The following is a 15024-nucleotide window of genomic DNA, read 5'->3' as shown; positions in this document are numbered from 1 at the left end:
CCCAGAGTGCTGGGATTACAGGCTTGAGCCCCTGCGCCCGGGATTGTTATTGTTGTTTAGCAGGCCCTGGCCGGGTTCCAACGCACAAGCCTGGGTGCATGTGGCCAGTGCCCTAACCACTGAGTAGGGCGCTGAGCCTAACAGTCAGTTCTTAAGTATTCACAGAGGAAATAATGGGTTGCCTGGGATTTGCTTTAAAGTAATTCCCGGGATGTGGAGGGACTGGCAGACGGGATAGATTGGCCGTCTAGTGTGTGTTGTTGAAACCCGTTCATGGCTACGTGACGGTTTTTAATACTATTGTCTCCACTTTGTAAATGCTTTAAATATTCTATTTAGAAGAAGAAAAAGGGGAGTTTTTTTCTTCACTGCTATACTAACGAGGAGACTAAGAGGTTTTTAATAACAGAATTTCAAATTGGTCCCCTTCCTCAATAAAACAGGTTGATGATACAAATGCACTATGCTTACAGGGATGTTGTGAGGAGCAATGCGAGAAAAGTGCTTTTTGAAATACTGTTCTATTGTTAACAGTAACTATTGTTAGTTACTATTATTATTATCGTGGTTGCCAGTACTAACCTATTGCCAAGCGGTCCTCCTCCTCTCTGCAATGGTTTATCCCATTCTTCTGGTTCCCCCCCTCGGCAGCCAATGGTTTAGCCCGGCTTCCCCAGGGGAAACCCCGCGGGGCGGGGCACGAGGTGTCGGAGCGGTCGGGACACCCATCGCGGAGAACACTTGGATCGCTCCGCGCAGGAGGTGGGCCGGATAGCGGGAGCTGTGCCTGAGTCCCGAGCTCCGATTGGCCACGGCCGGAGTAAACATCCGGCGAGATGGGGCGGAGCCGGAAGTGAAAGCAGAAGGCGGTGGCTGAGGCGGTTCGCTAGGTTCCGGAGCTGGAGTAAGTCCCGCCAGGTGCCATGGGCTGGCCTGAGGCTCACTGAGAAGACGCTAGGCTGGGCCATGGCCGGCGCTCAGGCCGCCGCCGCCGCCGCCTCGTCGGGGTCCTCGGCCTCGTCGGGCAATCCGCCGCCGCAGGAGCCGGGGCTCGGGGAACTGCTGGAAGAGTTCTCCCGGACCCAGTACCGGGCCAAGGACGGCAGCGGGACGGGCAGTTCTAAGGTGAGCACAGAGAAGAAGAAGAAGACCCCCTGACTCGAAAAGTTACAGAGGAAAGACTGAGGTCAGGGGTCACAGGAATGTAGGACTAGGACCTTACTGCTGAGGAATGGGAGAGAGGGGAGTTCTCCAGGGCCCGGACCCGGAGAGTAAGAGTCACGCTTAAAAACCATAAAAAGAGGAACTAGGAACAGAGTGAGCTCAGCGAAGAGGCTGTTTTTGTTTGAGACTAGGTGTTTGGAGGTCAGGAATCAGAGGTGAAGGGTCAGGTTCAAAGATTAGCAAGGAAGAACTAAAGAAGTGTTATTCCCCTGCTTCAGATGCTTCAGTGGGAGTCGTGTCGGGGCAGAATCTCCCAAGTCTAAGTAGGGAGAAGATATCTCTGGGTAAAAGGTCAGAATGAGCCAAGAGATGAAGCCAGTGGGTTGCCTCCTTATAAGGTCCCTGCAAGACTTGGGCCCATCCCTTCTGGTGTAAAACAGAAAGACAGCCCACGTTCCCTCTCAGTTCCTTTATCAGAAGCGGATTTCAGTTCCTCTTTTTCCTTTCTTTGGGGTTCCCCCTCAAATTATCTTATTGCCAGACCTGGAAAGCATCCGGCCTGGTCAGACCACCCCCGCCCTAAGCACTGGCTGTTAGTCCAGTGGGAATCTTATTGTAGTTATAATCTTAACATCTAAGAGACCCTGCCATCTCTTATTCCCATGTGAATTTGGCAGCTTTAGCATCAGATTTTCCAGTGGGATTCTGCTCCATTCTATGCCACAAAACTCTGATTTGGCTGCAGAGATTACCTATGCTGGGATATGCTGTAGTTGGCATCTGCTAGTCTTTTAGGTAGTCCAGGGAAGGCTTCAGCAGAGCTGGAGGTTCCTCACACTCCAAATGACTTAAGTGTTTTTCAGAGTAAATTATCTGGAGTACTTTTTAAAAAATAAAGATTCCTTAGTTCCACCCAGTTCTACTGAGTCGATTTCTCGGAGCAGAAACCTGGATTTTTTTTTTTTTTTTTTTTTTTGAGACAGAGTCTCACTATGTCGCCCTCAGTAGAGTGCTGTGGCGTCACAGCTCACAGCAACCTCAAACTCTTGGGCTCAAGTGATTCTCTTGCTTCAGCCTCCCAAGTAGCTGGAACTACAGGCACCCACCGCAACACCTGGCTATTTTTTGTTGCAGTTGTCATTGTTGTTTTAGCTGGTCCTAGGCCGGGTTCAAACCCGCCAGCCTTGGTGTATGTGGCTGGCACCATAACCACTGTGCTACGGGCACCAAGCCCCAGAATTTGCATTTTTAATAGGCTTCTTAATGATGCTCATGTACCTTTGATGATCCCTAATTTAAGGCACTGCAAGTTTTTTTCTCCCCATTGGTCTTTTGAGGCTGGGTTTATTCTGGACATCTCTTCCATCTTACATACCCCTAAAGATTAGGGTTGTCATAAATTGCATCTGATTTTCACTGAACTGGACTTAATGCCTCTTGGGGCCTCCTGATCTCTTGCAAAATTCTTGAGATGTTACAGGTCTTTTGCCTTTTTTTCTCACAGGTTTTCCCCTGAACTGTGAACAAAACAAGCAATTTTGGGGGGAGTCTTTTTTTTTTATTATTCTTGTTTTTTTTTGTTGTTGCAGTTTGGCCGGGGCTGCGTTCGAACTCACCATCCTCAGTATATGGGGCCATCGCTCTACTCACTGGAGCCACAGGCACCGCCTGTCTTTTTTTTTCTTTTTTTAAACAGAGTCTCACTAGATCACCCTCTATAAGATAGAGTGCAGTGGTGTCATAACTCACAGCAACTTTGAACTCTTGAGCTCAAGCGATCCTCTTGCCTCAGCTTCCCAAGTAGCGGGGATTACGGGCGCCTGCCACAGCACCCGGCTATTTTTAGAGACGGGGGTCTCACTTTTGCTCAAGCTGACCTTGAACCTGAGCTCATGCAATCCACTCACCTAAGCCTCCCAGAGTGCTAGGATTACAGGTGTGAGCCACCATGCCCCGGTTCAGGGAAGTTGTTTTTTTTTTTTTTTTTTTTTTTATTGTTGGGGATTCATTGAGGGAGAAGTTTTTTATATTTTATAAACAAATACCTTTGTCTTCAGCTTGTACTGGTCGCATGGACTGGAGTATCTAGATACCAGTGTGCAGCTAGAGAATAGGGAAGAATCTGGCACCAAAGAAAAATGATGGATTAATGCCAGTTACAATAACCTAGACTAAGAGTTCTTAATATTGTATGGGTTATGGACCCCTTTCAATGTAATGAGGACTATAATCTCTCCCCTAAATGTCCAACACCCACAACTTCAGATGCAGTGCTGAGAGAGTCAGAGTCCTTCCCAAAGCAGACTACATATGGGTTAATGAACTGCATATACAGTCTAGGGCCCAGCATCAGGTCTTTCCTCAGTACTGTATAATAATCACAGAGGCACGTCATTCCCAGTGACCTCTCCAGGTTGTGGAGTGGCTAATTCTCACTCTCAGAATCCCAGAATCCTCTTTATGTTCAAGTCTCCTCTCCTGTGCAGGTTGAGCGCATTGAGAAGAGATGTCTGGAGCTGTTTGGCCGAGACTACTGTTTCAGTGTGATTCCAAACGTGAATGGGGATATCTGCGGCCACTACCCTCGGCACATCGTGTTCCTGGAATATGAGAGTTCTGAGAAGGAGAAAGATACGTGAGCATCATGTAACTGTAATGTGCATGTCTGGGGAGGCCTGGCAGGGCAGATTCACTTTCCCCAGGTGTTAAGCCTTACTGGCATCTTTTATTTATTTCAGGGTTGGATAAGTTAGATTGGTAAAGTGGCATATCATAGGATGAGGTATTGGGAGTCACAGCCCTGGATTTCTCTGTCCCTTCCACCCTAAAACTTATTTTCCTAAGACAACTGACTTCACACTTCACCTCTCTGAACATCAGTGTCAAGACAGACTTAAGAGCAGTTACCATATGTAGCATTTAACAGCTCAGAAGTCTAGTATGCAGACTGCTTGAGTTTACATCCTAGCTTCCCCAATTACTGGCTTTGTAACTGATGCTAGACAAGTTACTTAACTTTTTTTTTTTTTTTTAGAAACAGAGTCTCTCTTTATTGCCTTCAGTGGAGTGCTGTGGAGTCACAGCTTACAGCAACCTCCAACTCCTGGGCTTAGGTGATTCTCTTGCCTCAGCCTCCTGAATAGCTGGGAGTACAGGCTCCCGCCACAATGCCTGGCTATTTTTTGTTGGAGTTTGGCTGGGGCCTGGTTTGAACCCACCAGCCTGGGGCTGGAGCCCTACCCAGTGAGCCACAGGCATCGCCCAACCTCTTTATCCTTAGTTTTCTCATTGGTAATTCTCTATCTCATGCTAATTAGTCATTTAAGGAATAATTGAAATTCTAGAGTAATGGCTAATGTACTCCTGATGATAAATGTTGCTGATATAAGCCTGCTGACGAGTTTATTGTAAGAATTAGAAGTAGGATCTACCATTTATTGAGAGCCTACTAAGCTTGAGTGCTTTCTGTGGAATAACAGTTCACACCAGAGCAAACAGCAAGCATCTGATACAGAGTGTAGCCCATAGGTATCTGGTAAATGGCAGTAGTAGTTTAACACTAATAACTAATCACAGCATTGAGGTTCCAGGAAATATTCGATGTTGATCTCAAAATTTGTTCCCCTGGCCTCCCTGCTTGCTGCTGATTTTAAGGGAATGCCAGGAGTTGTTGTCAATATCTGAGAAATCCTGGCCCTATGGATGGAATGTTCTGATGAGTACTGGAGTAGAGTCGGGCTGTAAAGTGCAAAGTGCAGCAGCCCTTTGCTACTCAAAGCAGGGCCATCAGTGTGCCAAATAGCTTGTTAGAAATTCATATTCTAAGGCTCCAGAGCCCCTGAATCAGAGCACAGCATAATAAGATAAGGGCACTTTAACTACTGTGGGCATACCAGGGAGAATGGTTAACTGTGCCTGGTTCCTGTATCTGGGAAGACTTCGTGGTTGAGAGCCTTTTGAGCTGGAATTGGAGAGATAAGTAGGAGTTTCCCTAAAATGTCCTTAAGGACCAGATCAAGGAGTGTGGCCTTGTGGATTGTGTGTTTGCAAGACATTGAAGTGATAGTGAGTGAAGCCTATTTGTTGAAGGAAAGGGAGCTTGGGTATGTTGGGATGGGAAGCCAAATATTTTGCTGCTTTTCATACCTGGCTTGGATGTTACTAATGACACTGGTTTTTTTCTTTTATTTCTTTGAGACAGAGTCTCACTTTGCCACCCTCGGTAGAGTGCCGTGGTGCCACAGCTCATAGCAACCTCAAACTCTTGGGCTCAAGCAATTCTCTTTCCTCAGCCTTCTAAGTAGCTGGACCTACAGGCACCCACCACAACACCCAGCTGTTTTTTTGTTGCAGTGGTCATAGTTGTTTAGCTGATCTGGGCTGAGTTCAAACCCATTGGCCTAGGTGTATGTGGTTGACGCCATAATCACTATACTATAGGCACCAAGCCTCTAATGACACTGATTAGACTGAGCTTTAAAAGGTAGACTGTAGGGGGCACGCCTGTAGCTAGGGCACTGGCCACATACACCAAGGCTGGCGGGTTCAAACCCGGCCTGAGCCAGCTAAAACAACAATGACAACTGCAACAACAAAAAAAATAGCCAGGCATTGTGGCAGGCGCCTGTAGTCCCAGCCATTTGGGAGGCTGAGGCAAGAGAATCACTTAAGCTCAAGAATTTGAGGTTGCTGTGAGCTGTGATACCACAACACTCTACCCAGGGCGACAGCTTGAGATCTCACTCTGTCTCAAAAGAAAAAAAAAAAAAAAGGGTAGAACTGTGGTGGCTCACGTCTCTAATCCTAGCACTCTGGGAGGCCAAGGTGGGAGGATTGCTTGAGCTCAGGAGTTTGAGACTAGTCTGAGAAAAGGAAGAGCCATCTATACTAAAAATACAAAACTTAAGGCTGTTCACCCCTGTAATCCTAGTGCTGTGGAAAGCCAAGGTAGGTGGGTTGCTTGAGCTCAGGAGTTTGAGACCAGCCTGAGCAAGAGCAAGACCCCATCTGTTAAAAAAAATAGGTAGACATTGTGACGGACATCTATAATCCCAGCTACTTGGGAGGCTGAGGCAAGAGGATAGCTAAAGCTCAAGAGTTTGAGGTTGCTGTGAGCTGTGACAACTCAGCAGTTCACTGAGGGTGACAAAGTGAGAGACTCTGTCTCAAAAAAAAAAAAAAAAGGAAAGAAAAGAAAACCTAGGGCTGGGCAGGGTGGCTCAGGCCTATAATCCTGGCACTCTGGGAGGCCAAGGAAGGATGATCCATTGAGCTAAGGTGTTTGAGACTAGCCTGAGCAAGAGCAATAAATAGAAAAATTAGTTGGGCATTGTGGCAGGCATCTGTAGTTCCAACTACTTGGGAGGCTGAGGCAGGAGGATCACTTGAACTCAGGAGTTTGAGGCTGCTGTGAGCTAGGTTGATGCGATAGCACTGTAGTCTAGGCAACAGAGTGAGACTTTGTCAACACACACAGAAATAGAAAATTTAGGTGGCAGCACCTGTGCTCAACGAAGTAGGGCACCAGCCCCATATGCTGGAGGTGGCGGGTTCAGGCCCGGCACTGGCCAAAAATTTCAAAAAAAAAAGAAAGAAAATTTAGTTGGGCATTCTGGTGCACATCCTGTCTGTAGCCCCAGCAACACCCTACCTCTTTTTTTTTTTTTTTTTTTTTTTTTTGAGACAGAGCCTCAAGCTTTCGCTCTGGGTAGAGTACTGTGGCATCGCAGCTCACAGCAACCTCCAACTCTTAGGCTTAAGCGATTCTCTTGCCTCCACCTCCCAAATAGCTGGGACTACAGGCGCCTGCCACAACACCTGACTATTTTTTGGTTGCAGCCATCATTGTTGTTTGGCCGGCCTGGGCTGGATTCAAACCTACCAGCTCAGGTGTATGTGGCTGGCGCCTTAGCTGCTTGAGCCACAGGTGCCAAGCCAACACCCTCCCTCTTAAAAGAATTTTTTTTTTAAGCTGTCACCCTGGGTAGAGTGCCATGGCATCACAGCTCACAGCAACCTGAAACTCTTGGGCTTAAGCAATTCTCTTGCCTCAGCCTCCCAAGTAGCTGGGACTGCAGACGCTTGCCACAATGCCCAGCTATTTTTTTGTTGTAGTTATGTTGTTTGGCAGGCCTGGGCTGGATTGGAACCCACCAGTTCCTGTGTATGCGGCTGGCGTCATAGCTCTTGAGCTATAGGAGCTGAGCCTATTTTTTTTTTTTCTTTTTAACTAGCTGGATTCAGGAACTTCTGCCTGTTGTGCTAGCTGTTAATACTTCAGAGGCTGAGGGGGGAGGATCACTTGAGCCCAAGAGTTTGAGACTGCAGTGAGCTGTTATTGCACCGAGCTGTGATTGCACCACTGCATTCCAGCCTGGGTGACCCTATCTATAAAATCAATAGAATAAAATAAAATAAAAATATATCAAAAGAACCTGGTAACATCATGACAGAAATGTTCATGCATATATTACAAACACAAATACATAATTCTACTAACTTACTCATTCAAATGTGAGTATCATGACAGACACAGCTCAGTGCTTAGACTTGCAAAAAAAGGATCATAAAAAAAGAGCTAATAAAAATGGAAACTAGTGAGAATACGAAATCTGAATTGGTTCTTTGAGTAGGAGAACCAGAAAAATAAACTACTAACTAGCCTATCAAGAAAAGTGTGTTTTTATATTAAAAGATAGCCCATATAAAAAATAAAAAAGATAGCCCATAGCTCCTTAGAGGGAAGTGTTGGCATCTTCTTCACCTTGGTTTTGAGAAGAGTTTGCCAAATGAAACAACTCAACCCAAGAGAATCAAATGTAGTTTTAAGGCATTTAATGGATTCACAGGGAGCTCCTGGCTAAAGTTAAGTGAGAGTTGGTTGCAACAGATGGTGCTGACCAGGTCTATGACAATGGCCTGGGACCTTGAGTAAAGTAGGTGGGGAAAAGGCTACTATATGTGTCCCCTATTTTGTATTCTTGTGAAGTCTAAGTTTAGGCAATTATCTGGGAATGGTGGCCTGGGCCTGTAGTCCCAGCTATTGGGGAAGCTGAGGTAGAAGGATCACTTGAGCCCAAGAGTACAAGTCCAGCCTAGACAACATAGTGAGATGCCGTCTCTTGAAAAATGAAGTCAGTTGTCTCGTACTAAAGTGCCTTTTTATTTCATAAAAAAGCTGAAAAAGCGCAGCACTCTGGTTCTGAGTGAGGTGTGTGTTTTCAGGGTTGGCTGGTAGGTCTGTGCCACCCACCCTACTGTTCTTTGGAAGGGCACCTTGTCTCTTCAAAGCTTGCCATTCTCCTTCCTTCAACAAAGAAAAAAATTTTAATTGCCAAAATTACATTTTACAGAAAAATTATACCTTGGAAGTTTAAGTCCTCTTATTGCCCCTGTGTTCTCTTTCCAAGATATCAAACTAGTGGTCCCAGTTTTTATTTGAAGGTCCCTTTTTAACTTCAATTTCAGATACTCACCTGGCAGTAGTTATTCTCAAAATACGGTTAGTGACATTTATAGATAACACTTTTACTAAGAATTCAACAGTTTTAGGCTGGGTGCGGTGGCTCACGCCCGTAATCCTAGCACTCTGGGAGGTGGAGGCAGGTGGATTGTCTGAGATAACAGGTTCGAGGCCAGCCTGAGATAGCTGGGATTTTTTTTTTTTTAACCAAAAGCTGTTTGAAAATATATTACTATGGGAATAAGGTATTTGCTTTCTTGCATGACTTGTTTAAACTGGTAGTTGAAGTTCTCAGGAAAGCTGTAGGGTGGAGTGTTTGAAGATTTGCTTCTGTAAACCTTGTTTCCGGTTCCTCGTTCCCAGTTCCCTGGCTCAGTGTCACATTTCATGGTTTCTTACCCATTTTGCTTCCCTTTTCTTAACTGTTCTCCCTGTTACCCTCTTGCCTTGGTCTCCTCCTTGGCCCTCCAAAGAACTATTTACCCCCAAATGTAAACATCAGCCAGAGTACATCAGGTAGGACAGACTTGGTTGAGCCATGTGGTCCTGGACCTAACTGGAAGAGTCTGAGGAAGTTTGGGGTCCCCGGGTCTTACACACAATGAGGAGTGACCCTTACTGAGTGTGGCTAACGGAGCACAGCTAGGTCCAGAATTTTCACAGTAGTCTGCTGTTAATATGAAGGAGGGAGAGTGTCATAAAATACAGTAACTGAGAAATTGCAGTTATACATATAGAATCCAAGTTCTTCTAGAACCAGAATAGTAGTATACTAGGCAAAACTCTGCATCCATTTCTTTCTCCTTTTATTCTCCACCCTGCAGTTAGCATAATCTTTTAATATCGCAAATTTGATTCATTCAGTCACCTCCTGCTGGAAACCATTTTAAGTTTAAGAACAGTGTTTTTCAACCTTTTTTTCTCACCACAGCACACTTGAACCTATAGTTAAATTTCCGTGGCACATTTAAATTATGTTGATCCAAAAAAAGAATCCACTTACTGTGCTTTGAACTTCTTTTGAAAATAGCTTAATTATCTTGAAAAATGTTTGTGGCACACCCATGTGCCACAGCACACAGATTGAAAATCAGTTTAAGAAGATGGTATGCAATAGCCTTTTTATGTTGTGGAAGCAGGTGTGGAGGAAGTGAATTGGTGGAACCTGGCAAGATCAACCTGTTCGAGAAACATGTGCCTAGCTATTTTGAAAATTTTATAGACGTGCTGGATTGTCAATGCAGGAAGTCTGTTTGTGAGCAGGATAAAGTCCTGGCTCTTAGACATAAAGATTAAGTACAAGGACCAAGCTATGGGAACATTCAAGGGGGTCATTCCAGGCTACTATGGGAAATCTGGGAGGGCACTATGAGGAAATGTCATTGGAGATTTTTTTTTTTGTAGAGACAGAGTCTCACTTTATGGCCCTCGGTAGAGTGCCATGGCATCACACAGCTCACAGCAACCTCCAACTCCTGGGCTTCAGCGATTCTCTTGCCTCAGCCTCCCGAGCAGGTGGGACCACAGGTGCCCGCCACAACGCCTGGCTATTTTTTTTGGTTGCAGTTCAGCCGGGGCCTGGTTTGGGGCCGGGTTTGAACCCGCCACCCTCGGTATATGGGGCCGGCGCCTTACTGACTGAGCCACAGGCGCCGCCCGTCATTGGAGATTTGAAGGGTGATTAGGAGAAGGGGCAGTTGGGTTGGGTTAGCTTTGGGGGCAGAGGGAACAGCATGTGCAAAGGCCTGGGGAAGCAGCTCGTGGAATGGAGAGTCTACGGCATGGCTAGACCTGAGGCTAACGGGTGGAAGAGGGCAGAGAGAGCATCTTTTCAACATTTGCTTCTCTTCTTCATGCCTGGTGCACAGTGTGTGATTGGAGTACTGGTGTGTCTGGGTGGGGACATGGGTGGGATTGGGAGGTGGCTGGAGGACAACGTAGAGGAGGGAGGAAGCAAGGGCCCTGAGAAGTCACACGTTGGGATGTCTCCAGAGACGAGCCAAGCGCTGTTCCTGAAATGCCAGCCTTTTGCGTGCTTGAGTTTCACATCCTATCAATACTGTATTTTCTTTCTTTTTTTTTTTTTTTTTTAAGTCTTTCAGTGTTTGTATGATTAGAACACATGTTGGTCTGGACAGGGCAGGGAGTCAGGTTAGGTCTAGAGCTAATCAGTAGACCATAAAAAGAAAAAACAAGGACCCTGAGAGGTCACACCCAGAAGTCTCCAGAGACCAGCCAAATGAAGGTGGAAGCACCATGGAAGCATCTAACAGGGTCAGCTGCTATTCAGCTTCATCTTGTTTCCATGTGGGAATATGGGCTCACTTTTTTTCTCAGATATTTCTTTTCGAGAGAGGCTGGAAGTTGAAATTTAAGTGAACTCTCACAATTTTAAATGTTGACAGCTAATTTTGAAAATTTTCAGTATATTCTCCAGGTAGAACAATGTGTGTGGGCCTCTGACCTTAGTGACTTTGGAAATCCACAGCCCAAGTTAGGAGGAGATTGAGCAGGAGTGGGGAAGGGCAAGTGGTGGAGGAGAGAAGGGAGAGAAGGCAGTGGTCAGGAAGGGTTCCAGAATGTGGAGATTCTGAGCAAAGTAGTACAGCTTGATGTCATTCCTGAGTTCAGTTTTATTTGTTCAGCTGCCTGCTGGGCCTCTTCAGAGGAATATCCCACAGTATTTTCCTCAAAGACAAGTATCTAAAAGTGAATGCCTCATTTCTTTTAAACCTGTCACTCTTCAGGTGTTACTCAGTTCTAGTATTTTTCCTGGTTACACTGGCTCAAAACAAAGAGCTATTTGAGATTTTTCGTACTCTAGTACTGTTTCCATTATATTGTTGGATCCTTTTGACTTTGTTTCTGTAATAGGTTTCATTTATCCTATTCTCTTAAAATTATTTTGCTCTCTTCTTTAGTTTGTTATTATAGCTCCTAACACTTCTCCCACTGTGCCTCTGCCTTCATTTGGCTGCCTTCTCTCTGGAGACTTTTGGATGTGACCTCTCAGGGTCCTTGCTTTTTCTTTTTATGGTTCACTGATTATCTCTAGACCTCAGCTGACTTCCTGAACTTCCTGCCCCATCCAGACCAATATGTGTTGTTTGTTTGTTTGTTTTTTGGAGACAGAGTCTCACTATGTCGCCCTCAGTAGAGTGCTATGGTATCACAGCTCACAGCAACCTCCAACTCTTGGGCTTAAGTGATTCTCTTGCCTCAGCTTCCCAAGTACCTGGGACTACAGGCACCCTCCATGACACCTGGCTATTTTTTTGTTGCAGTTACCATTGTTGGTTAGTTGGCTTGGGCTGGGTTTGAACCCATCAGCCTCAGTGCATGTGGCTGGTGCTGTAACCACTGTGCTATGGGCACCGAGCCCAGACCGACGTGTGCTCTAATCATAAAACATTTAAAGCCTAAAAAAAGAGAAACAAAGGACAGTATTGGGCTGGGTGCAGTGGCTCATGCCTGAATCCTAGCTCTCTGGGAGCTTGAGGTAGGTGGATCACTTGAGCTCAGGAATTTGAGACCAGCCTAAGCAAGAGCGAGACTCCATCTCTACTAAAATAGAAACACTAGCCAACCGTTGTGGCAGGCTGCTATAGTCCCATCTAGTTGGAAGGCTGAGGAAAGAGGATCTCTTGAGCCCAAGAGTTGGAGGTTGCTATGAGCTATGATGACCCCACAGCACTCTACCCGCCCAGGATGACAGAGTGAGACTCTGTCTCTCACACACAGACACACACACACACACACAAATATATATGTATATATATATATACACACATATATATTATTGATAGCAAAACTCAAGTATACAGAAGACCAGCATTTCGTATGCGCATGTTCTGTAGGGCCAACTGGGAGACTCGAGTATGTTTAGATTTTGGTACACTGAAGGGTTTTGGAACCAATCCCCACATGTACCCAGGGGTAACTACGTTTCTATTAAGCATCCAAGTACATATATAAAGGTACTGTAGATTGTGGGAGTTGCTAACTTCTTCTGAAACAGTATCTGTGTGCATGTTTGCGTGAGGGGCTGTGCAATAACACAGATCCCTAGAAGGATTAGGATGTGGAAGGGATTAAACATCGTCTAGGACTTGGCTAGAAAGGTCTACTCTTTTAAGGACGGAGCCTGAGTGTCTTGCCTCCATTCTACTTGGTTACCCTGCATAATTGGGAAAGTTTCCTATTCTGACATTCTTGCCACTTCTTTGTCTTGCTACTAGAGATTCTGGCGGGCTAATTTGAGGCCTTTGCTAAGAGTTGGTAGATGAGTCTGTGAGAATAGACCCTTACTTTTTTTTTTTTTAATCCATGGTATACACATACCACAGTTGTTTGTTTTTGTTTTTTTTGTTTTTTTTTTGTTTTTGTTTTTTTTGTAGAGACAGAGTCTCACTGTACCGCCCTCGGGTAGAGTGCCGTGGCGTCACACGGCTCACAGCAACCTCCAACTCCTGGGCTTAAGCGATTCTCTTGCCTCAGCCTCCCCAGCAGCTGGGACTACAGGCGCCCGCCACAACGCCCGGCTATTTTTTTGTTGCAGTTTGGCCGGGGCTGGGTTTGAACCCGCCACCCTCTGCATATGGGGCCGGCGCCCTACTCACTGAGCCACAGGCGCCGCCCAGTTGTTTGTTTTTTAAGAGACAGAGTTTCGCTTTGTCGCCCTTGGTCACAGCTCACAGCAACCTCCAGCTCTTAGGCTTAAGCAGTTCTCTTGCCTCAGCTCTTGTAGTAGCTGGGACTACAGGCGCCCGCCACAACGCCTGGCTATTTTTTTGTTGCAGTTTGGCCAGGGCGAGGTTCGAACCTACCATCCTCAGTATATGGAGTCAGCACCCTACTCACTGAGCCACAGGCGCCGCCCAGAATAGACCCTTACTTTAGGGAAGCATAACTTGATGGGGTTTTCTTTTTTGAGACAGAGTCTCCCTGGGTTGCCCAGACTAGAGTGCCATGGCATCAGCCCAGCTCACAGCAACCAAAAACTCCCAGGCTCAAGCGATCCTCTTGACTCAGCCTCCTGAGTAGCTGGGACTACAGGCTTCTGCCACAATGCCTGGCTAGTTTTTCTGTTTTAGTAGAGACAGGGTCTTGCTCTTGCTCTTGCTCAGGCTGGGTGCTAGGGCTCATTTCTAAACCTGACTCTTTAATATGTTAACAGTTCCCTCATCAAACCTGGTGCATTAACTACCATGCTTCCCAGCGACACAGGTAGCTGCTCGTGTACCTCCTCTGTCCCAGTGTTCCCTGCCTTGTTGGCTGTTCGAATTGTTAATGAGTGTTGGAATGTTGAGATATCAGAAACTTAGAGCCATGTGAACCATGAACCTTCATTTCATCCTACCCCCTAAAAGATCGTAAAAATGGCCCTATTATTTCCAAAAGGTCCCCAGGAGGACCAGGTCTTTTCCTGGGAGACGTGGACACTCAAAGTTGTATATATTTCTGAGTTTTATATCCTATGTCTTTAATTTAGTTCCCTTTTTCTTTATCTTAAATATTCAGAAATCAGGATGACTTAAATTTTAATAACTATAATTAGCACTTTTTCCATTTCCTTAAAAATTTAGGATATCAGTGATTTAGAATTTAAGAACTATCACATTTATTTATTTATTTATTATTATTATTTTTTTTTTTACACACATACACAAACAAAAAAAGAAGAAGAAAAAAAAAAAGAACCTGGCCGGGATTTGGTACTTTTTGTTTTCATAAAGCTACTAAACTCTTGCTGTTAAGAACTATCACATTTATTAAGTTTCAACATGTGTAGTGGTACCTAGAATGGGGTCTGTATGAATAAACACAAATACACAAAATGCCTGCTTAGAAATCAGCCTGACCTGCCTCCGTTGCCTGTGTTTTAGGTTTGAAAGCACCGTGCAGGTGAGCAAATTGCAAGATCTCATCAACCGCAGCAAGATGGCCAGGTGCAGAGGACGGTTTGTCTGTCCCGTGATCCTGTTCAAGGGCAAGGTAAGGCCCACACCATAGCCTCACAGCTGTAAACTAGCTTAAGTAACTGACTTAATGCAAAGTGTAAGGTCTTTTTTTTCTCAGTATTTACCAGACAGGGGGTGGGTGGATACTGGGTACCTGGCGCTGTGAGAAGCAGACCAATTTGATTGAAGGATGCTTGTGGGTAGGGAAGAGATAGTCACACCAGTGTGCCAGAATACCTCTGTTCTGGACCTGGGTTGCCTGGCTTGGCTCTTTTACTTCTTGCTTGTGCAAGGCTTCAGTTTCCTCTTCTATAAAATGAGGATAATAATCATATCTATTTCCATGGTTTCTGGAGTAAATCAAGTAAGCTCTTTCAATTTCTTCTTTCAATCATGTAATTCACCAAGTTATTACTGAGTGTGTATTATACACCAGGC

The 15024-nt window shown here is 45.4% G+C and overlaps 1 protein-coding gene across 4 annotated transcripts in view; it reads left to right on the top strand.

The window, feature by feature from the left end:
• Window positions 1-841: 841 nt before the first annotated feature.
• Window positions 842-15024, top strand: part of MTMR14 (myotubularin related protein 14) — a 57742-nt gene continuing 43559 nt past the window's right edge. For 3 of the 4 annotated variants that reach the window (XR_008381558.1, XM_053598771.1, XM_053598772.1), the window contains exons 1-3: window positions 855-1125; window positions 3651-3799; window positions 14512-14620. Coding sequence is in view for 3 of the 4 variants with exons in the window: in XM_053598771.1 (XP_053454746.1) it covers window positions 967-1125; window positions 3651-3799; window positions 14512-14620 (417 nt within the window). In the remaining variant the exon portion in view is untranslated. Of the gene's footprint in view, window positions 1126-3650; window positions 3800-14511; window positions 14621-15024 lie in introns of all 4 variants that reach the window. The other variant, XM_053598770.1, reaches the window with a different exon arrangement.

Source organism: Nycticebus coucang, chromosome 8 (genome assembly GCF_027406575.1).
Source record: "Nycticebus coucang isolate mNycCou1 chromosome 8, mNycCou1.pri, whole genome shotgun sequence".
In the NCBI taxonomy this organism is placed as follows: Eukaryota; Metazoa; Chordata; class Mammalia; order Primates; family Lorisidae; genus Nycticebus; species Nycticebus coucang.
This window is presented reverse-complemented; position numbering and strand designations above follow the sequence as displayed.